Raw genomic sequence first — 24394 nt, forward strand, 5'->3', positions numbered from 1 at the left:
AAGTTTGTTTTTGTTGGAGAGGGGGTAGTGTGCTTTAAACACATTTTGGTTCTTCCGCTGAAATTTTAGGTATTTATCTGTACATTTTAGGGAATTAGGAATTTGATTCAACACTGATGTAGGGAATTTCCTGATTTTTCTAGGAATTTATTTGTAAACTTGTATGAATTTGATCAGAAACTTGGAGGAACATGAAAACTTTCAGGGATTTTCATGGAAATTTGAGTGAAAATTTTATGGAGACCTTTAGGCTTACTTAGAGAAGTTCACTGAAATGATTTGAGGATATTTTTTGGGTATTTTTGAGTGATTTTTGAATTTTCATGGAAATGTTTGGTAATTTCTTTGAAGTTTAGGGGAATTAATGATTATTTTTTATGTTTTGGAAATCCCTTATTGTTTAAAAGTGTTTTTTTCAGGATTTCCAGAACTTCTAGTGGAAATTAAACTCAAATTTTAATAGCAGACAATATTATTGTGTTGTAGGAAAGCCAGAATGTCCTCAAAAGTGTACACAGGTCTCAGGAGGTTAATGCAAAAACTTTCACTGATAAAGGCATTTGTAGTTGTAATGTGGAGAAATTCACCTCAGTTTCTACCATTATTTCAGCATCTTTGGTGCTTCTTCAAATCAAGACGGTGTAAATAAGATCTCAGACACAGTTTGGAAATTAAGGGCTTTATATATCGTTTCCACATTTATTTTATTAGAAAGTGTTACATACATGTCTGCCAACATCTGTCCACTGCATCCCAACACTGATTATAAACTGAAGTGAAAAATAACAAAATGTATTCCTCAAAAATTCTGTATTAAGGAATAGATTTTCAGTCACATTTTCACACAACTGAAAAGGCCTTGCAATACGCTACTGACCATTTCTAACAATCTGAAAATCTGTACATTTATCTTGGGAGACCTATATTATTTACACTCATGATCAAGAGTTAACATTACAGATGTTATCCGAATGCTTTCACAAAAGTGTCTAAAAAACATTACTCTGAATTTCATGTGCACTGTCGAAGCTTGATTTTTGTCTTTATGCTAATTCTTCAGTTTGGCAACTTAAAAAACGAACAGCAAAAAACAGTACTATCATTTTGGAAGAAAAGGAAAATACTGATACACAGTTTAAGAAAATACAAAGTAATTTGCTGTAGCTATGTTAAAAAGGTGCTCAGATAAACTGACTTCCAAGAAGCAGTTTGTTGTTGTTAGTCTCTGTTGGGAAGAGGTCCGGCAAGGTGGTGGTGCACACAGGCCTTTCCAGGACCACCACAGGTCTGAGGTACTGAAGCTGCTTAATGGCCAGGTCCCCACACCCAGCCAGAGCTTTGTCCAAGATGGACTTCAAGTTTTGGATCGACGTGAAGTCTCCAGTCAACGTGTGGGGCTTCAGCAGTGGGGAATGAGTGCGTTTGCTGCGGTTCTGAGAAATTCCCAGCTGTTTGTTCTCCTTCACAGAACAACTGCGTTTACAAGTCTCCTGTTTTTTCACTACCACCTTGTTTTCTTTTGGGGCTGTCTCTTGTATGAACCTCAGGAAAGAGGACTCGAACCCCATGGGTTTATAAGCGGTTATGTCAAAAGGGCGTGGAGAGGGACTACGTGGCAGAGGCTCTTTCAAGTTTGAAGGCTGTTCAGGAAGTTCATTTTTTCTTTTCAGTGGTTGGCGGACGGGAGGAGTGGGTGATGGAGCGGACCCATTCAACATTTTACCACCATCCTTGGTGCTGGACGGGTCTTGGAAGTTCTCCTCAGCAGTGACGCGCAGTGAGCAAGGTGGAGAGAGGTCCACAGTTAAGGGACGAAGGAGAGGCTTGATTTGATCAAGGCTCAGTCTCTCCTCCTGTTTCTGGCTGTTTGGTGATGCTACAGCTGCGTCTTCGGTTTCGTGCTCGTCAGTGCTTGGTTCACCGTAAAGCACCTCATCTGCACCCACAAGGACACCATTTCTCTCAACAGGTGGTGGCTCCTTCTCCTCTTCCTGTGGGGGTACCGGCGGATCATTATTCTCCTCCTGAGGGTCTGTCTTTACGGAGTGTAAGCTCACGGGTGTCGGCTGCACCTCAGGGGCTTCAGGCTCTGCTTGATACTCCATTTTGTGAACCCCATTAGGAGCACATGCTGCTGTCACAGTTGGCCTGGCTGACTTCCTCTGAATCAGCTCTTCAAGCTGCTCAGCAGTAAAGATAAGCTTATCCTCGTTCTTTAGAATATCACCTTGACGCATGCGGTGAACCCTCAGGTAATGACGATGTAAGCTTCCCATGTAAGTGACCACAGAGTCACAGTCCTGAACCATGCAGGGGTAGGCCACACGCAGACATTTGTCCTGGCACATCTGAAGTGCTTCTTCATGAGATCTGTAGATGAAATGGTTGTAACCGTAATTTTTCTGTTTCTTTTCCTTTGCCAGCTCTCTGGCCTCGGCCTCCTCCTTGGTCAGGACCTTGGGGCGAGCAGGCACTTTAGGCTTGGGACTCGATGTCTCTGCCTCTGTGGTGGTTGACCCAGGCTCATCTTTTGTAGGACTCTGTGGGGCAACGATAAGCTTCTTTTGGCATCCGGTGATTGACTTTTTGTGAGTGCTCTGTAGACGTACCACCAGTGAATCATAGTACTCATAGTGACTATAAAGTGTGTGTTTTTTAAGTGCGTTGTCATGAGTGAACACTTTCGTGCAGCCCTCAAACTTGCACCTTATAAGCTCAGATGGTTGTGAGTGGCAGTCTCTGGTGTGTCGGACAAGACTGCTTTTAAGGTGGTAGATGGCAGCACAATTGGCAAAGTGACATTTGAACTGGGGTTGAGGTGCATCCAAGTTTGGAGGAGCCCTTCTTTTGGCAGGCTCTTTTTTGACTTCTGGGCATTGCTGGGAGTCGAAATCTTTCTCCAGCAAAAGCTGAGAACGATTGTAGTGATGCACCAACTGAAGATGGCGCACCAGGCCTCCCTGGGTGGAAAATGCAGCGTCACAGTTTTTTGCAACACAATGAAAGGGTTTACTGAATTTATCCAGTATGTAGCAGAGGTTACTTTTGGCTACCAGTCGCCTTGTACTTCTGACCTGTTGTTGGCCCCCATCCTCAGACTCACCCTTCTGCTGATCCCCCTCCCCTCTACACTCTATTTCGTCCCCTCCATCCTCCTCAGACGGAGAGTGATTGTCAATATTCTGTCCGTTTTCACTCACTATGGCTGAGTTTTTTGCCTCCTGTCTGGGTTCCAACTTTGGGATCACTTTCTTTCTCTCTTTTGCAACAGGGTTGGTTAAGTGCTGAGAAGTTTTCTTTGTGGGGCTCTTGTTTCCTTCATTACGTACAGGTGCACAGCTTATTTTGTTCAAGAAGGACTCACTCAGGTTATGTACAGTGACATAGTGGGCCTTCAAAACATGTTTTTCTCTGTGACTCTTGGAGCAAAAATGGCAAACGTAAGGTTTAAAAGATGTTGTTTTTAGAGAGGTTAACTTTTTCGCCTCTTTGACTGTGCGTCCATGCCTGGTGTTATAGTGTCGCAGTAAGCTGTAGCTCTGAGCAGTTCTGAAGCCACAGCTTTTAACCTGACAGAGATAAGGCTTAGCTGTGGCCAATGACTCAGCAAGGCATTCTTCCATAGCAGATCGTTGTTCAGTTTTGCCTTGAAACTTCTCAGGATTTGATGCTACCTTCTGAACAAATACCACAGCAGGCTTAGCCATGATCGCCTGATGAAGAGCGATTTGTGCTGCTTCGGGGTCAGGGGTGGGCTGAGGGGGATCACTTTCACTGTGTGAGGATGAAGCGTTCAGATCAAGTTTACCAAGCCTGATAACTAGTTCTATGAGAGCATCACCTTTTTTGTGCAAATTTGAAGACTTGGTTGCATTGTTTATTTGAAGAATTGATGCTTTTCTTTCTTTGACTTCCTCTCCTTTTTTAGATGGGCCAGAGATCTCAGTTTTGTCCCCTTCCCCACAGTCTGGTTCAGTTTCAGTCTTTGTCCCTTTGGACTTTGAGCCCTGCTCTTTGTCATGTTTGTGTTCTTTGTTCTCCAGTTTGAGGTGTTCTGGATGGGCACACTTCAGATGCCTCTGCACATCTCTAGCTCTGGAGAAAGTCATACCACACTTCTCAAACCCACATGTGAACTTACTTCCATCAAAGCACACAGCTACCAAGGTCATTGTTGCCTTGGGCTCCTTGGTATCAGACGGTTGTGACGAGGGGGCAGAACTTGCAGATGATGCGTTTGGGACGTCTCCATTTACAACCTCTACAGTCTCATTTGACTTATTAACAGGTGCCGTCACCTCAATAACCCTCTTCTGCTTCAGAAGTTTTCGCCTGGCCTTCCTCTGAGCCTCGAAGTCTTCCTCAGAGAAGGTGATGTTGTGTGTGGATAAATGCTTAATGAACTCCTTTTTGGACAGATAGTATTTTTTACATTCAGGGCTAACGCAAGTGAACGCAGCATCTCTGAAGTGCTGTGCTTCATGGTGGTAGATCTGCCCCAGGTCTGAGTAAGTGATGAAGCAGCCTTTGAGCTCACACTGGTAGCTGAGGAGAAAGCCGTGAGTGTGTTTGTGCATGACCAGTTCATTAGAAGTGCTAAACTTGGCGCCACAGCCGATAACCACACACGTGTAAGGCTGATCGCCAAAGTGAACCCTTCGATGTTTGCGGTGATGGTAGGCTGAGACAAAATGGCGCCTACAGAAAACACACTTCTCCCTCTTGTCTCTCATCTGATGGAAGTATTTCACATTGTCGTCGCCTTTGTGGTCAGACTTCAAATGGACATACAAGTACTTTGAATGTTTAAAAACCCGGGTACACCCGGTTCCTGGACACAGATACTCATCCCGGTTCTGCAGGTTGAAGTGTTGCTCAATGTAATCAAACGTAACATACTCATCATCGTCTACTTTCTTCTCTTTGACTGTTTTAGCCTGCTCCACGATGTGGTGCAGCACGTCTGGATCATGAGTGGATTTGTAATACAGCATTAAAGAAGGGTCAATGGTGATCTCCCCTGGTTCGATATCATCCTCCTCTTCCATCTCTCTCTTCAACTCCTCTTTCTTTATATCCTTCTTTGGAGGTGCTCCTCTCTGAACGTGCTGTTTCATGTGAGGAACCAGATCCTTCCTGCTCTTAAACTCTTCCAAACACACCGGGCAGGGGTGTTGGCTGTCTGTAGCGTGTCTTTTGGAGTGGTGAACGATTTGAGTTTCAGTGACTGACCTCTTACAGATCTGACAGCGGAGCTTGACACTCTTTACCTCTGTTTCTACTTTTCTTTCTGGTAAAACAGAAGATGGCTTTTTATCCTGTGTCTCATGACCATCAAGACTTCCATTAATCTTCTGATGACATGATTCTACTTTCATGACGACTCCTTGAAGCTCCTGTTGTTTACTTTGTTCCGGTTTGTCCACAATCGCCTCCTCCTCCTCCCCTTCAGACTCTGGCGTCAGCCCCAAAAGAGAGATGCAATGATACTTCAGCGTTTTCCAGTCCCAGAATTCGGGGTCAAAAGGCCAGTATGCTTTAAGTGCTAGCAGCAACTCACAGCGTAGCGAGTTCGGAATAATTTCACTTTCCTCATCATACTTTTGGTCTGGGCGTAAATAAAGCTCCTCAAGGCACCCGAAGGCCTCCTGGCTGGGGCCTAGCAGGAACTCTGTAAGCTGGCAGGCACGCAACACTTCAAGGTCATCCGAAAGAAGGCTGGATACCATCTTACAGACGGAGATCCTGTTTTCAGAGTCCTCCTGTTTTGGAAGTTGAAGGGCTTTGACGCACAGTTCTACTGAGGCAGGTACCCCAATTTCCTCTGCCTGGAAGGAGAAAGAGCAAACATAAACATTAAACAAAGTCACTGTTAAACCAAAGCATTATTCACACTTGCACAAAACTCCTGACAATTTCCTGAATTTGCCCAGGTGCATTTTTCAGAGACATTATCCTCCTTGCAAGCCCCTTTGTATTTGCACACTTTCCAACAGTTTAAGCAGCTGTTAGAGAATATGCTGAATAAATCTGCCCACTGCTTCCCTAAAGCCGGGCATACACTGTGTGAATTTCATCCGATTCAGACACAAATTTTGAGTTACACAACTCGCATGGAAGTTGCACAGACTTTCAGTCAGATCATATGTCATATGTCGTGCAGTGCACAGTGGGATACAACAACAGACCACACCTGACTACGGCCTGACCAGCTGCTCCTTACTGATTGTGTGGATTTCTGACGTTCCTCAACTTTGAGGCATTTTTTCCTTTGTAAATTGTCAATGTCTTAAATCACCATGAAAACAGCAGGAAAACCTTTCTACTGTCTAACTTTCTACCCCACCCCCCATAAAGGAAATAGACATGCAGGAAATACGCCTACCTCGGACCTTCAGCTAACATGGATGGTGACGTGTGAGAAAGAGCAAGGACATGACTAGATATGACCGTGACAAAAGATTTTTGTCACAGTCTGTCCTAACTTCACTTGGACAGTGTGAGCATTCATCCCATTCAAGGACCATATAGTGTGAGCACATATATCTTGCATGATGCTTGTGGGTCTTAAGCAATTCACTCGCACAGTATGAGCTGACTTTCCACCATGACTGTTAGAGATTTGGTTGAAATCACACAGTGTATATCTGGCTTTACCCTACCCCTTCCTCACCTTACAGGCAAACTGCATGAAAATGTATTGCTGTGAGTGTGAACAAGCAAGTCAGGAAATTTTTAGAGTATGTTGCAAAAGAGTTCCAAATACGCCAACACTACTGTTTAGGTAGCATGTAATTCCATTTCAGAGGCAATTAAAGTATTCTTATAAACAAGACAATTTAAAGAGGGAGTATAATGCCTTTTTTTCAAGGCTTTACACCATCTCTTTGATACCCACGTAGTAGTTTCACATGGTTTACAGCTCAAAAAACTCCTCATGTTTCTCACACTGGCGTCCTGAAAAAACCCTTATTTTAACCTCCGTCTAAAACGCTTTGGACCTGTGTGGACCAATGTGGCTATGTTTACATACTTGTAAACTTTGAATGAACCGGTCCGACTGAGTAAAATATGGCCAATTTTGATATACAGTGCTTAACAAATTTATTAGACCACCCTAACCCTAACCAAAGTAAGGTTTATGCCACAGCTGCCCTAAATTAACAGCATTGGTAATTACCAAAATCATTTTTTATGTTTCTGCAATGGTTAATACACCAATTTGTAGAAGCTCTTTAACCCAAATGAAATTTTTAATGCTAAAATATAATTATTATTGTTATCCATGAATTTCTAGATTTACTGTTTTACAAAAAACTAAAAAATAGTAAGGCACACTAACATTTCTTGATTAATATGTCAAATTATAATTATTTACATGCATTCCTGAACAGAAAAATGAGTTTTAGTGGTTGAATGTTATGCTTGATTAATTTCTGACTTCTCAGAGAAGCCCAGTGAGCCAGCTCAAATGTGGGTGTATTCAGTTTGAAATTCCTCATTCCTGTTCAAAATGGTAAAATGTGGAGAGCTCACTGAAAATGAAAGAGTCCGGGTTAAAGCACTTCATGATGCTGGATGGTCTTTGAGACAAATATGACAGGTGGTCTAATAAATTTGTTAAGCACTGTACGTCCGTATGTGTTAGACCCTGAGTCTGACCCTGTTAGTTTGGAGAGAGAGGGGGAAGAAAACCAGCAGCAGCGAAGGATAGAGCAGGACGTATCTGTTTGTTAAGTGTTTAATTACTGTGTTACTAAATGGCTTTGATAATGGTGGACTTATCCCTCGCCGCATTTAGCAGTGTATTTATTCATCTCTGTTCATCTTTTGGGGGCGGTCTGTTCCGCTTTGCCGGCAGCATGGACAAACCAGTCAGGAGATCCTATTGTGATGACCTCATCAGTTCGCTCCATCAAAATCTCGTCTCAGGAAGATCTCGGAGAGATTCCCAGCCAACCGTTTTCATCAGTTTACACTCTAATTCCAAGATCACTGCCACATACGTTTATCTTGTGATTTGAAAATTTGCATACGTGAAGTATGGACACCCAACATTGTGACTTTATATTTATGTTTTAAAAATCGGAAAAGTATAATACCCCCTCTTTAAAGTTTCCCATCCCAGAACTCTGAACAGCAAAAAAAAATGGGTGTGAAGAGGAATGGTCACATTTCCAACTGTTCTTCAATGACTCAGTGACTTTCAAGAATACTTAGGAGGGTTGTAAATAATAGTAAGTCAATAGGAGCTTTATAACTCACAGTTCACTATAGGTCTGGTTCAACTGGAAAAAAAAATACGATGTCCTGCACGCACATTTTTGAGCTTCTCTTGTTTGTTATTTTGAACTGGGAGTAGTGACACTTACAGTTTGTTCCCTCATGTTTTATTTGTAACTACCTGTGATAGTTGGAGCAGGCTGTAGCCCAGTGAACATTTAACAAATTTAAAAAAACAGCAAAATAAAACAAGAGCAATAATATGAAATATTTATATGAAAATATGTGCATCATGTGTAATATATTATATTCATGATTTGTAAAGTGTGCAGTCACATAGTTAAAGAAAAGCAGGTGTAGGAATTTATCATGTTAAACTACCACTTCTGTGAGACCAGAGACTGGTTTATGTGAACATGCAAAGGAATTTTGTGATGAGGCATGAGCACTTTGAATATTCAACTGAATCTGGGCTCTTTTACTACTTTCATTTTGCATGTAGCCTTTTATAATGTTGTTTTGACCCCCTCTTCTTTCACATCCAAAGGGCTTTTTTTAAAACAGCATGGCAAAACTGAGGAGAGGGATAGGAAGCCATGGGGTTTGTAGCACCGCATGCTCTGTTGCTAGTTTCTACTGCATATTACTTTTCTTCTTCATGTCTCATGTTGTGTCTGCTTTTCTTGGTTTTTTGTTTAGTAGCAATATGCACACAGTTAAGAGCACTACAACCACCTGGATTGGGGTGTGGATATTGTGTGGAGGCTGTGTGTATCAACCTGTTTCTCCATTCAAATGTATTCATCATCTGACTGCATGCACAGAACCGTGACATTTTGAGACAAATACAAATACCATTAGAACAAATATTACTAAAACAGGTAGCACTGTTCCTGACTACAGACTCACTTTCCAGTGTAGTCTTTTTCACATTTTCTGTCAATTATTTTACAGCTGGTCAGGGATTCAAATGTCTGCAGATTTTTAAATATATTCAGCAAAATTCATTGTCACTGGTCAGCTGTTGTACGGTTTGGAAGCTTAATGGACACATTTCCCCACATAGCTGATCAGTTATGAACTACATTAGCCTTGCTTAGATATCACTGAAGTAGTTTTCCATATTGAGTGGCTGAAACTGTGAACTTGAGAGAGCTGTTAACAGAAAAGCTGAATTTCACTGCAGAGCAGATGGGCCATATTGTCTGCATTTCCAGCCATCTGCTGCTCCCTTTTATCCATTTTTCATCCTACTTTCTATCAGTAGCAAATAAAATAGAGATAAAATGCCACATTTCTCTTATTTTCAATATTGTTAAGAATGCTGTGAGGGTAGAACTCCTCGAGTCTTCTTTCACAGAAAATTACATGAGGAATAATCTGATTGAAAAGAAGCCCTATAGAAATAAAGCACCAAATCATTTTTAAACAGGACCACATGACCGCGGCACTCACCTCTGCCTGAATGACTCGGACCAGGAAAAGCAAATGTGAAACTGTTTTGGCAATGGCACCGAGCTGAAGGCATCGTTCCAGAAGAGACATCAACGATTGGTCGATCCTCCTCTGAAGTTTACTCCACAACAGAGTCAGCTCCCTTAAATGAAAAGTAAGAGCAAGAGAATAAACACTCTGATAACTACAGCAATGACAAACAAAAGCCATCTGAGATTAATCCATACATAATGAACAGCACAGAGAGACGACTCACCACGAGCAGTAAAGGCTCTGCTGCTGAAGCTGCTGTGTCAGGAAAGTTGTGCACAAGATGAAGGCCGTGTTCTCCTCCCCCTCATTCTCAAGATTACATGTGATCTCCAGAACATCCTTACAGTCGAGTCTGGATATCTGTTCAGGGAGTGGATATGATACTGAGTGCTCAAAGACAGCCCGGCAGACAACACATTCTCAGGGGTTATTCAGTTCTCAATTCTCAATCAAATGTGTAACACCACCAGTAATAATTCTCTCCTGACAATTCAGTATTTAAACCGTCTGTTCAATTCATCCAGACAGGGCATTTTATTAGGAAGTATTGTAAACCTACTGCTGGATTTATGACAGCAATAAAAAGGTGTTTGAGGGCAGACAGCTTTATAAATATCTGCAGGGTTATAAAATAAAAACTGCACACACTGTCGGAGTCAAAGATAACAAACTCTTCTTATTAATGATTAAAACCGGGAGGGGAAAGAAATCAGAAACTCTTTTGTTCCTCGGTCATGTTATATCGTCACCCTGGCAAAGAAAAGGATTTAAACAATAATGAAATAAAACTGTTCACAGCACACCAAACTAAATATTTGAAAATGTTGGCATAGCAGGAGTCTTACACTGAAAGAAATAAAAAGACAACACTGGTACTGGCGATCAGCAAAACCATTATTTTCACCATTATTACCATTGTTTACTGGTACTGGCTCCAATTTCAACATTTCTCTAGTTCTATTGTGTTTGCTCACAGCTTCATCTGTTTTATTCATTAATTTTGGTTAACTTCAACTTCTCTGCATGTTCACTAATGAGATAAAATCTTGATTAAAACTTGTGGTAGCTTTTTACATGTGCAATTTCATTTTTAATAACAGTTTTTACCCCAGGTGAGTCTGTTTTGAATCTTTTAAGTATCTAATGGCAAATGAGGAAGCACCCTCCAGCTGGAAGAACATTTTAAGTGAATAAATTGCCCATTTTTTGTTTTGAAGTACCAAGATTAAGTGCTAACTTCAGTGACTGAGAGCGCAGTTTAAACCAGACTGCTTTGGAAACATCTATTATCAGCTCTACCACAGTTTTGTTATACTTAGTTATTAACAGCAAAAAATCAAATTCTCTCAAATAGACTATTCCTGTTAAACAGTTGGTCACAGAAAAAAAAGACGCAAAAGTTCATAACTATGAAAGCGCATCATGTCAGCAACTCAAGGTGTGGTGCAATCATTTGTATCAGCACATTCAGAGTGTTGCCTTACCTCCATGATGGCTTCTTCATTAGGCAGCAGGTGGCACAGCAGGGAGACGTAAGTTTGACGAAAGGTTGCTTGGTTGGAAATGAAGCTGCATTCAGTGCAAGCTTTAGCCAACACCACTGCTTTGGCGACTTCGCCCATTTTCTCCAGATGCTTCACCCGCATCTCCATGAAGCCCTCGCCCTCCAAGCTGATGTATGCATCAACTATGGACAGAAGTATTAAAAAACATGTTTAAAAGCTACTGTGAGGGCAATGGCTGGATTTAGGCCATGCCTAAATAAAATAACACACTAGTTAACTTGACGCAGACCTTCTTCTGTGTTGGTGGGCTGGCCGGTGAGAAGGGCGGTGAGGACAGGGTTGCTCCATGCTCCTCCTTCTCCTGTGATCTGCAGTAAAGCTTGGAGGTCTGTGCTGCCGTACTGTAACAAGGTATCATGGGCAATCTGCAATAAACACAACACATTAAAGAGGAATTACAAACAGCAATGAAACTCCAATACTTTCATGTTTTATATTTCCTTTTAAGTGAAGCCAAATTTAACTCTGGATCTAGTCTGAACAAAGAAAGGATTCAGTCTTTTGAACTGTGCATGTCTGAAAATGAAACTTCATCACTGCTCAGCTAAACCGTCCCACTTTATAAATTACTCTGCCTTTGTTGTCAACAGTGCTGACAAAAAATGAACATTCTCTTAATAACAATATCAAACAGGATTATTTTTGTAATTCCAGACAAATATAACACCATTGCAAGATGCTCTTTCTAAGCTGGACACTATCTAAAAGCAAAGTGAACAACTGTATTTATTGAAACAGTTTTAGACTTTACATCAATGTAATAACAAATCTCCTATGACTCATCAAGTATCATGTATTCACATGGACTCTGAACTAATGCATCAAGCTGTACAGCAAGCCTTGTAGTTAATATTAAGCTACTTGTTAAGTCTAATGTGGTATTTTCCAGCCAAAGAGACTAAATACAGATGAGGACTAAATTATAAGCCCCCCATGAAAATGTCAGCTCTATCAAGTATTTCCAAAGTGCTGTTAAACAGAGCAAACAACTTTTTAACACAGCTTCTCCAAACATACTAGTTTTATTTTGGATGCTAACATTATTTTACTTTGCCCACAGAAACAGAATTATTTCTCAAAAACCAAAAACTACCAGGGTCTAAATAATGATCCCCTTTAAAACTGACCTTTTTGTTGAGCCATAGTACAGGTGCTTTAACTTTGTAAAGCTCAAAGATGAAGATCCAGTGAAGCTGAGGGTTATCTTCAGTCTAAAAACTTCAGTTAAGGGTTTGAGCTGTTGCTGAAGAAACTGCAGGCTGTTTTCCAGCAAAAAGGAGACTGTTATCATCATTAGAGTCTGGTAGTTTTTGGTTTTTGAGAAATAATTTTGTTTCTGTGTGAAAAATAAAATAATGTTAGAATCCAAAATAAAACTAGGATGTTTGGAGAAGTTGTGTTCAAAATGCCTTACTGTGTATAACAGCACTTGGGAAATACTTGGGAAAATTTTTATAAGGTGGCTGATCATTTATTCCTCATCTGTAGCTTCAACCTGCAAAATACCATTTCAAAACTACTCTGCTAATAGTAAAAAATGTTTTATCATAAAGTCATGCATTTTTTATGCATTTGTGCAACCAAAGACAGGCTGCAGCACAGACTGTAAACACCAGTGGGTGAGCCTTGACATGCCATTGCCACAAATAAATGAAGCATTTTTCTCATGCCTCAGTGCTGAAGTGACCTTGCTCAGTCGAGCCTCTGCACCCTGCTTTTTGATGGTAAAAAAATGATCACAACGTGTGATTGTGAGGAAAATGACATTTTTTTGGTGTATCTACATGCTAAAATATAAGCATGATTCTGAATGCTGTCAAAGCAATGTAACCCTATACCATGAGTCTAATAGGAGCCACAACCGCCTCATGTCAGAGGGTTTGTAATAAAACCCTTAAGGATCTGGAAATCTGCAGACCATCAGCAAACAATGTACTGAATGAAGCTCTACCTGAACAGATTGGTGGAACTGAACCCAGGCTTCATAGGGGATTTCATTCTCAGGCACTGACAGCAACAGTTCAAAACAGCTCCTGAAAGGAAGTGAAACAAGAGCACAAGGTAATGATTATCAAAGCTCTGTTATTAACCAACAAAAAATAATTAACAAGAAAATATAGTCTCTGTCAGCATGAACTTAAGAGCAAATCAATTTCTAATTTAACCAGTTTCTAGGTCTGCTATTGTCTAAATGTAGAGCTGAACATTTCTGTTGTCGAAGAGGCTTTGCATCTTCATACAAGGCAAATAGGCTTGTTTAAGAATAGTGAAGTGTTTTACTTCCAGATATGTTTTCAAACATACCACTAGTTAAATGTGACTAATCAAATGTATCTATTAAAAGCTCCTCCATGTAAGCTGAAAGACTAAAAAAAAAAAAAACACTCTTCAAGTGGGCTTTCTAACCGACCTATTTTATGCCACATCAGTAAATGTTCAGTAAACTCCTTCAGACAGGCAGTCATTTGCAGCCTGAACTCTTTAATACATCTTACAGCACACCATGAGTCAGGTCTAATCCAGAGTAACAACCCATCTCTGTCAGTCAGTGTGTCCTTCATCCTTCATGTGGGTTTATAATATGACGAGTAATGGACGAGAATGAGACGTTAATACTGATATTATGATTAAGAATAGAGCTCTAAAAAAGGAGGTAAATTGTCTGACAAAGACTGAGGAAATTTTAACATAAGGCATAATTTTTTTGTATGATGTCTGAGCAAGATTACCTCACATAACCTCTCCTCAGTGGTCTGCTTCCCCACCAGTAACATGGTTCTGTGGTGCTGCAGCACTTGTGCTGAGCGATTTTGAAAAAAGTTTAAATTGCAATTATTTTGACTCATACTGCAAATGCAATCTGAACTGTTAAATTAAGGGGAATGATCATCTTTGTCATTCTCATTCTTAATAAGAAAGATACACAAAAATAAGAAAATTAGAATTTTTTGCAAACTATTTTATAAAACTGACACTTGAATGTTGGCATAATGTAAAACATCTCTGCTGCAGAAAATTTATTAAACTGGTATTTTTATACATTTCAGGTTAAAGAAATATTGCACCTTCTATGATCTGAAAACTGCAGTAGAATATACTGCGATTTGATCTAAATTTCAATTAACTGCCCTTACAGAGCATATTTGCATGTGTGCACAGTCAAATACAGTGTATTAGTAGTAGTTTGTTTTATGTGCGGACAAAGGACTCCATGCTGCTACTATGGATGTTTTTCTTACTTTTCCAACACCAACACTGTCCCTCTTTCATCTTCCACATCTATCAAACAGCTTAGAGGATGAAATATCTCAGTACAGTCTTTGAAGAGATAGGTGATGTTTAGAATTGCCTTTACACCTCCACTTCCAGACGAGTACCTCATATCCCAACACGGTTTTATTCCCATATCCCGCCGACCGTGCTTAAGACTACCTCTTCATGTGGACTTGGGGTGCACTTATGTTCAAACTGATCAAATGAACCAGACTTTGGGGTCAAGTGTACTCAGATCTGAGCCCAGACCCCTAATGTGAGACCACCCTAACACATCGATGTAATCAGTGGTGCCTGCAGAAGTGGGTATGCTCTTCATTTATGCCCCACATATTTTTAAGCAAAGGATAAACAGCTTAGAGACTGCTCTTGCATATTTAGTATACCTAAAAATAGTCCTTTGTATTTGTGCACTGACACTGAACTTCTGCTTGACTTCAGGTAGTTAGAATTATCATTAATTTATGATAAGGGAAACAACCTGATAGGCAGTAACAAGTACTTGTCAATTAGACGTGGAGCAAGACGAGTTCTTACTCAGGGGAAAAATGCAGCTCAATGATATGTATCAGAGGAGATTCAGATGGGTTTATACTCTGTGCAGATAAACAAAATTAGAAGGTATACTCTTTATATCTGTGAATATTCCACACTACACCATTTATGTAAAATATAAAAAGTGTTTTGCTAAAAATCAGAAGGGACAGAAAATCCCAGATCTGACTGATGTTATTGCAGGTCAATTTGAGAAATCACATTTTGGGCCCTTAAAATGAAGCCATATTGTTTCGTCCTATTTATAATATACATTTAACAACTGCTACTGCAACTGTGAAGTTTTCTTAAAATTTATTGGAGGTTTGATTATCATTATGTGTTACTCTGAGTCAAAACAGATACCTGTCAGAGCAAAAAAAAAAGCTACCTATACTCAGAAGTACAGGTCGATTGTGAAATTAAAGACTGCGCCATGGAGAAAATTTCCCCACCACACTATTCTGCATTCTCTTAATCAGGAATCTGATCAACCTCAAGCCCACAAAACATCCGCTGAGAGAAGCACTACCAGCTACTTGTCAAACAAAGTACCATCAGAGATATCAGTCTCTCAAACCTTGCAAAAAGCCATAACCAGTGGTGTGGCTCTGGCTACAGAAGTGGGTATACTCTTAAAACATTCCCCATATGTTTTATGTTACCCTGTGTTACAAACAAAAACATGCAAAACCATGTTGTATATTCAGTATACTCAAAATTACTATTTGCACACTATCTCTCAACACATCTGCTGCAAGATGAATATGTAATGAAATCAACAGTAAAAGAAGAGATTTGAATATCATAGCAGATGCAAAGACTATAGGCCTATACAGCTACATGATAGGCCTGGGCGGTATGGTCTAAATGTCATATTACAGTATTTTCCTTAACCTTTGTGGTATTATATCGCAGTACTACAAAATTAAGATGGATAACAAATTTAAATGCATATTCAGGTGCTACAGACCCCCCCCCCCCATCTCCTAAAATAGACCTGTGATGGTACACTCAACTCATGTCTGAGCTTAATCACAGAAAAATTATTTAATACAACTCTGTTCATTTCTTTTAACTGCCTAAGTGCTTTTAAGTTTCACTTCTGTAATGCTGAGGTGTGTCAGGGTGCTTTTGACTGTACAACACTTCTTATTGGGGGCACTCGAGGAATATTAACTACTGACTTTTACTTTGAAGGAACTGACAGAAGTAGTGTGTTTAACTTTGCTCCGACAGTGGTACTAGCGACTTTTAGCAGCTGCAGTGTTTACAGCTGCATCTTGACTTCGCTCACTTCTTGGACTCGACATGGGCTTACATCAAGAGAGTCAGGAGTTTAAACGCACCTTTAAAGAGTTTTTTAAAGCAAAATCACTGCAGCGCTGGGCTAAAAAACCAAAATGAGACGACCGAGCTCATCTCAAAGCCCAAGTTATGCTCTGCCATGCAAACAGTTGCTATGTTGCCGCTATTACAGACATCAACTTAAAGAGTAAAAAGCACACCTGTGTAATGTATTGCACATTGTGTATAGCGAGCGGCACAAGTGGGTGACGTTCAGTTAGTTTTCCAGCTGAGTGTAATGCTGGAGCAAAACATGCTAATGACTGGGCTCAGGCTGAGCTGCTTTCTGTCACTTAGCTACTCTAGCGGTAGCATCAGTTAAGCCTCATGTGTGCAATACATAGCGCACCGATGAAAATGGTGTTGCACTCTGTGGCAGCAAACTTACCGGTAACAGAACTGATAGTGGTTTACCGTCCACCACTAGTGCGTGACTACATTTTGAGGTAAAACTCCATATTCCTCAGGACTGTTGGGGTAATGTGTAACAAATCATTGCACTAGTGCACAAAAATTACTTTTTGTTACCTTGCCAGCCCAAGAGAGGAGATTTAGAAGTGGGTATACTCCATATACCCTGCACTACACCTCTGGCCGTACCAGAAATATATAAGACTAAATAACCAACAAATGTGGAGAATATTACAGGGGGCATGGTTCAGGAGAAACCTGGCATGTATCAATATCAGCCTGTTTTAGAAATTGGGTAAAAAGACTAGTTTTGATACTACTTGTGATGCATTCATCCACTTTGGTAACTGGAGGATCCATAAAGACACAGTTAAGAATACATTAGGCAAAAAGCAATTGTGTGCTTTTGTTGCCATCTGTCTAAGAAGAGGTCAACCTTTTCACCGTAAATCCAAGCAGAGCCAAATAAAAATACTGAACAGCACAAACCACTAAGGCTGCAGACAAAAGACATTCATCAAACCAACATACTGACTAAAGGAGGATAAAAATTGCTCTTGCCCTCTGTGGCAGACCTTCCTCTTTGTGTTGAAGGATGGTGAGCATGTATTGTAAACGAATAAATGGATTTTGACTTCAGTACTTACAAAGCTAGTCTTTTCAAAACAAGAGCCACTCGGTCAGACTCTGCTGTGAGATGAGATCGGGCCGCTGCAAAACAGTTAATGGACAGACAGTAGACCTCCAGTAAAGGCAGACCATGCTCCATGGAGTTCCTGCTCCCAGCATAGTGCATCAGTGCCTGTGAACATAAACACACAGAATTATTAACAATCACAAAAGCGAAAGTTACAGGCAATAAGTGTTCAAAAAGAGTATTTGGAAGAAGAGAGCACTTGAGACAGACAAAGTCTGGATGAACAGGGGGTTCCACCTGGGGGAGATCCTTGTCTAGACCTGATTGATCCCAGATGACATGTTGTCTTGTGTGTGATTTTCCTGATTGGGTCTGAGGGGACATCACTGTACAACATATGACAACTCTGAGGCCTCAAGAGCACCAGAAACAAAGACTAAAGCAGGTGGTAGGATTTGTGCTATCTTTTCTTTTTTTCAAACTCTGACCATTAACATTTCACAGCAAAGATGCTTACACTAAAATTGTTTAATGTAATATATCAAGAATTTAATTCCCTTCCCCGATTCACCAAAATAAAAATCCCGTTGTATTTTCATGATTATAACAAGAATAGATACAAAAAATATAGAGATACAGAAAACATTTATGATCTGTAATTTATTCTTTATCTGTAAAAGAAAGCAAATCATCAAGGTATAGGTGGCGGTTGGGTAGTGCCTCATGTACTATAGCTGGTCCTCCAAGCATGCAGTGCAGGCCAGTGGCTTCTTTCCTGCATGTCATTCCCCACTCTCTCTTCCTGATTTCCTACACTATCAAATGTCCTGCCCTCTCCAAATGTGTCCCCCAAAATAAATCTTTATAAAAGACAGCACTATGTTAATTTTATTAATTTCTTTCATTTTAATAGATCTCAGGTTTAGTGTCTTTTTGCAGTCTTTAAATACTCTAAGTGTTATAAATGTGTCTCTGTTAATCACTGTGAATTGCTCTGTGTATGAATGCTGCTGTATAAATAAACTTGCCTTTCCTTTTGATGAATATTCTCTTAACTGTCCTGGGCGGAGGAGGTCAACTTTAGTGTGTCACCTGTGCATAGGTACACATATTAAATCATCATCATTACTCTTCTCCCAGGAGTCCCATTTGCCAGAGAGCAGAAACCTCGATGGTTGTGTCTACAGAGGCTCCAAATTAATTCCCCTCAGTCTAAATATACGACATCCTCTCAAAGGGAGCCAGAACACGTTCTCAACCTCCTGAGACCCATTTCGATGTGCTAATTACATCCAGAGTGCTTCCGACTTAAACATGAAAATATACACAATACACAGCCTGTATGGTAAAGCAAAATCAACCAAAATCTAAATGTGCTCAAGATAAGAAATTTAAGGCGCTCACATTTTTCCAGACTATTAATCAGGGTGAGAAATTAGCCCCCGCCACCAGCCAAATGCAGGTACTTTTCAGCAGTGTTGGGTGAATTTGCTCAACTTACCAACCACTGGGGCAGGTAAATAAGCAGAGTGATTTTGTAACAGTAAACGGCATAAACTAAACCCTTTTTTCTGCTCGTTCCTACTGACTGTATGAGCAAAGTCAAGCAGACCAACACGCTCACTGACCAAAGAACCTCACCTCCTTCTCCCTGTACCAGAGCTGCTGTTAAATGTTTACAGGCAGCTGTGTGCTGGGATGCAACTGGTGTATCTGCTAAAGGTGTGTTTGAACCAATGTCTTGCTTGTTGCAAATCCAAGGTAGTTAAACAAAGCCTGAATTGTTGTGTGAGATGGCAGGACTTGCACTCAAAATATTAAAATTTAGTGACTCTGACACTCATAATGCAGGAAAATGCCTATAGTTTTATAGTGTCCCCAGCACATTTTGGCATGGCTGAATACAGGACAAACTGGTTGAAAAACAAGTGTTAAAAACAGCCAAATTTTAGGTGATTAATGCACCAACTCACCGGTATTACATACAAGCCTTGATTAGTGTATAATACCTTATTAAATGATGCCGCTTGTTAAAATAGAGTTGCTTGTAAAAATGTTCATGGTTGTTAGATTTTTGAATCCACCAGCCACAGTGGCAGAGACAAAAAAAGTCTAATTCAAATCCTGCTATTAATATATGGCTATGTGTACTGCTTCATGGCAAACTCAGGGTATATAAAAAAATCTGACTTTGGATTTAAGACTTTTTAAGACCTTTTTGAAGGCCCTTTTCATACATTTTAAGATCTATTGCATCTTAAGTTGAACAACACACTTGTGTATATGTTTTGTGCTAATAGTAAGACAAGAATGTGACAGAAAGAAAAGAAAATACCAGTAGTATTTTTTCTTATAGTATGGAATTTAAACTCTCTTGGAGCATTTTGAGATTTGACTATGAGATTCAAAACAACCAGATACTGTAAGGTAGATGAATGGAAGGTCTTATTTTTTATGAAGAGGCCAAAGAAGAAGCTATCCAAAAATTGTAGGTATACTTTTATAAACAGCCTGTACAAAAAAATAAAACTCTGCAATTAGGTATGATGAAAAAAGCAAGGTATAAATGCAAATTTCAGGATACCTATAATCATTCATGTAGATTTTAAAGGGATATTTCATTATTTTTTAAGTTGATTCATATCAGGTACATAGCAATTTAAGCTGTTTTGAAAAAGTAATCTGTAGTTCCTGGAAACTGGGACTTAAATAATCTTAACTTATTTATCATCCAGTCTCGTTTTTAAAGATTATTAGCCTCCAGTGATTTCAGTGAGCATTGCTCCTTTAAGAAGGACTCAGTGGTTGTACCAGCCAGAAAGCTAGGCTATACAGTGCAACAGATGGGTACAGTTTCTCTGTGGAATTTAGAGCACTTTTGGTAAAAATGGGCCACAAAACAGTGTTGGCTCAAACAAACATACTATTGTAAACTTTTGAAGCATTTTACTTTTTACCCCAAAAGCCTCTGTTTTTGTCACTATGCAAGCTTTGACTTCCAGTTATGTGCTCTTGCATTTCAACATAGAGCCACAAACACACAGGCTTTTTGGGTATAAAATAAAATGCTTCCAAAATGTTTGATAGTCTGTACATTTTAGCAATCATTGTATTATGACCCATTTTTAACCAAAAAATGTGTCAAATTCCACAGAAAAACTGTACCCATCTGTTACGCTGTATAGCCTAGCTTCCTGGCCGGTACAACCAGCGAGTCTTTCTTAAAGGAGCGATGCTCACTGAAATCCACTACTACCACCAGGTACAACATCAAAAACACTGAAGGATCCCTTTAAAGCATTGATGAAGATCACATGTGGGATTAAGTCTAAATATAAAAAAGCAGAAAAAGTAGCCTACAGCCTCTTTAGAAGAATAGGCTATAGAAAACCACTAAATTTAAAACCTTAAACTTGCATTTAAGACCTTTAAATGCTTTTTTAAGGCCTTAATTGTAGCTGAACTGGTTTATCAACTTTTTAAGACCCAGTGGACACCCTGAATCCTAAAGTAGCACAACCCACTCAGATAAAGCTAATGAATTACTCCCTATAGCTTGGCTTGTAAAACAGTTTCCCTTTCAGCTCCACTCCTGTTACAATCCATGCACTTGCGACTGAAGCTGTCAGAACAACAGTGATTTTTGGTTTAGGGTCACTGTAGATGGAGGAAACCCATGTTACTATGCACACTTTGTGCAAATGCACACACTATAAATGACACTAAATCATATGCATGATAATGGTGATGGAGTTCATTCATGAGAGCGTTCATCTGCGCTGTTGATGAGCCAAAAATGACAGCATAGCACCCACACAGCATTGTCAGGAAAATCTGAACACTGTCTTGGATGGTGGATAAAAGAAAATATGAAACGGGTGCAGGGCAGTCTGAAAATGAACAAACTGCCATTTTGCAGTCGATTTACGCCCGAACTGGATAGATAATTTGGATAAACATCGATGCAGCCCCGCCCAACACACATGCAATTATTCTCAATATGCAATAATGCAATTTGTGCATCTGTGAGGGTATCACTACAGGAGCTATGCTTCGGAAAAAGACGGTGCTGATCGTTTTTTTATCAGTGACAGGAGGGCGAGATTGAACCCAACATATTACTTGTCAACCATTGAAACCTTGCATTGACATTCGCTAATTGTTTTCAAATTAAATTACGGGCATTCTTAATTATGGGCTAAAAAACACAGGGTGCAATTGCTCCCTGGTTCCACTCGAACCGTAAACTTGGTCGGGTAGCTAACGGGCCAGTAGCCGTCAAAGATCGGCTAGCTTGCGGAGCTGCGAGAAAAACAACCCTCGGTGAGCTAATGCTAGCTGTAAGCTAATATTAGCTCCGATGTTGCATGTACACATTACCTGACAGAAGTTGTCACAGTACTCCGTGGATGATGTTATGGATATGTCTTGTTGCCTGAGGACATCTTCAAAGGCTCTCAGTGTGGCCAGTAAGGTTTCCATCGCAACCAGGGTGTCCTCGGCCGTATCCAGGGCCCGGTCGTTCCATTCGTGCTCTGGTTCGACATTATTCTCCGCCATCTTCCCTCTCCGCCACGGCGCGTATGCAGTGCAGTATGACGCTGCCTTCAAGAGCCCTCGGAACATTTAAGTATGTCAGTTTGGCTTCATTAAATCCCAGAGCAGAGGGGATAAATATAAAACTGTGATGTCAGTAATGTAAGCAGGTTATTGTTTAATTCTTTTATGGATTTTTTAACTCATTGTAAAACAAAGACTGAATGAAATTTAATTCAAAAAATATTATAGCCCCTATTTCAAAAAAGTTGGGGCGCTGTGTAAAATGTAAACAAAAACAGTGTCCAATCTCATAAACCCATATTTTATTCACAATAAAACATAAACAACAAATCAGATGTTGAAACTGAGACATTTCTCGAAAAATATTAGCACATTTTGACTTTGATGGCAGAAACACGTCTCGTAAAAGTAGGGACAGGGGCATAATTGTGTAGCATTCCCTTTTCTTTTAACAACAGTCTGTAAACGTCTGGGAAGTGAGGAGACCAGGTACTCGAGTTTCAGGAGAGTTATGTTGTCCCATTCTTCTCTGCTGTAGGAGATACATTGTCTGGATGGGAGCATGTTGCTCTTAAACCTCTATCTACTTGTCAGCATTGATAATTACTTTCCAGATGTGTAAGCTGCCCACGCCGTAGGCCCTAATGCAACCCCATACCATCAGAGATGCAGGCTTTAGAACTGTGCCAGGATAACAGACTGGATGGTTCCTCATTTCTTTACTCATGTCTGATTAATTTTTTAATCAAATATTGATAAATCTGACCACAGAACAGTTTTCCATTTTTCCTCTGTCCATTTTAGGATAATCAGAATCTGGCTGTATTGCCAAGTATATTTTTACAAATGAGGAGTCTGACTTGGTGTTCGGTGCAAAACAAATAACACAGAGGAAGAATACAAATATTAAGAGGTTTTAAAACATAGAACACAATATTAGGGGGTTAGACTTACATAGATTGTTACAGAAATAAAAACAAGTGTGACAAAGGTGCAGGAAGGAGAAACTGTACAGATGTGCAGGATGTAAATAAGCTTTGGTCCAGAGAAGATGGCCGTGTTTCTGGATCCTGTTCACATATGGCTTTTTCTTTCCATGATCCAGCTTTAACTTTTCTTTGTATGTTAAGGGTTAAGAAATTTTAATTCTGATGTCCTCATTAAAATACAATTTTTAAAAATCCAGTGCAGACAGATCGGTCCTGCTGACGTATTTCAACCCCAATTTTCAAAAAAGCTGGGAACCATGTTGACAGACCATGATTTTTGGAAGTGTTCCTGAGTCCATGCAGTGATTTCCAATACAGAATCATGCCTGTTTTTAATGCAGTGGCCCCTGAGGGCCCATTCAGCCTTGTCCCTTGCTCACAGAGATTCCTCCAGATTCTCTGAATCTTTTGATGATATTATGGACTGTAGATGATGGGATATTCAAAGTTTTGGGGAACATTTCTCTGAAATTGTTTCACAATTTTTGGACAGTTTTTCACAGATCGGTGAACTTCTGCCTATCTTTACTTCTGAGAGACTCTATTTCTCTACATGCTCCCTTTGAAGTCATGTTACTGACCTGTTAACCTAATTTGCTGCGAAATGCTTTTCCAGCAATTACTTTTCCAGCCTTTTGCTGCCCTGTCCCATCTTTTTTGAGATGTGTTGCTGCCATAAAATGTAAAATGAGCTAATATTTTCATGAAATGTTGAAATGTCTCAGTTACAACATCTGATGTGTTGTTTATGTTCTATTGTGGATAAAACATGGGTGTATGAGATTTGAAAATCATTGACTCCTGTTATTTACATTTTGCATAGCAGTACCAAATTTTTTTGGAACCTGGGTCGTAATTGTCAGCAGCACTGATCTGTCTGCACAGGATTTTTATCTTGTAAAGACAAGGTAGAGGACATCAGAACTAAAATACCACAGTCTTTAACTGACAAAGAAGAAGGTTTTAGTTACTTCTTCCATCTGCAGGGGTCACTGTTTTTTTTTTTTATTTGAGCTTATTCCTATGGTCAGGCTAAGTGAGGCTGTCATTGAGTTCCGGTTTACAACTTACTCTCTAGATCAGTGGTTCCCAACCTTTTCCAACTCAGGGCCCACTTTTAAGTCTCAAAAATTTTCATGGCCCACCTCTGACCCCATAAATATGGAGGCCATATAATGTGTTCTCAGAGCCCCTTTTTTTAATTGAAGATGGAACATAAAGGACTGAACTGAATACAGGAGAAACATGTTGCTCCACAGACGCTAACACAGCATCTGTAACATGTTGCAACACCTGCAGTATTACAGTTTTCAAGGAGCTGTCCACACAGTAACCTCTAGATAACAACAAAAGTTCCTATCTCTCAT

General features: G+C 40.0%; 1 protein-coding gene across 1 annotated transcript; it reads right to left on the reverse strand.

Annotated features, from left to right (window-relative positions):
• Window positions 1-681: 681 nt before the first annotated feature.
• On the reverse strand, window positions 682-22104 carry rlf (RLF zinc finger). The gene is made up of 8 exons (XM_041813202.1): window positions 21859-22104; window positions 17489-17643; window positions 13228-13309; window positions 11506-11641; window positions 11196-11398; window positions 9935-10071; window positions 9679-9820; window positions 682-5828 (listed from the first exon to the last, which is right to left on the reverse strand). The coding sequence occupies exons 1-8, from the start codon at window positions 22102-22104 to the stop codon at window positions 1182-1184; spliced, it is 5748 nt and encodes a 1915-aa protein (XP_041669136.1). The 3' UTR covers window positions 682-1181.
• Window positions 22105-24394: the final 2290 nt, after the last annotated feature.

The sequence above is a fragment of the Cheilinus undulatus genome, linkage group 18 (assembly GCF_018320785.1).
Source record: "Cheilinus undulatus linkage group 18, ASM1832078v1, whole genome shotgun sequence".
NCBI lineage: Eukaryota > Metazoa > Chordata > Actinopteri > Labriformes > Labridae > Cheilinus > Cheilinus undulatus.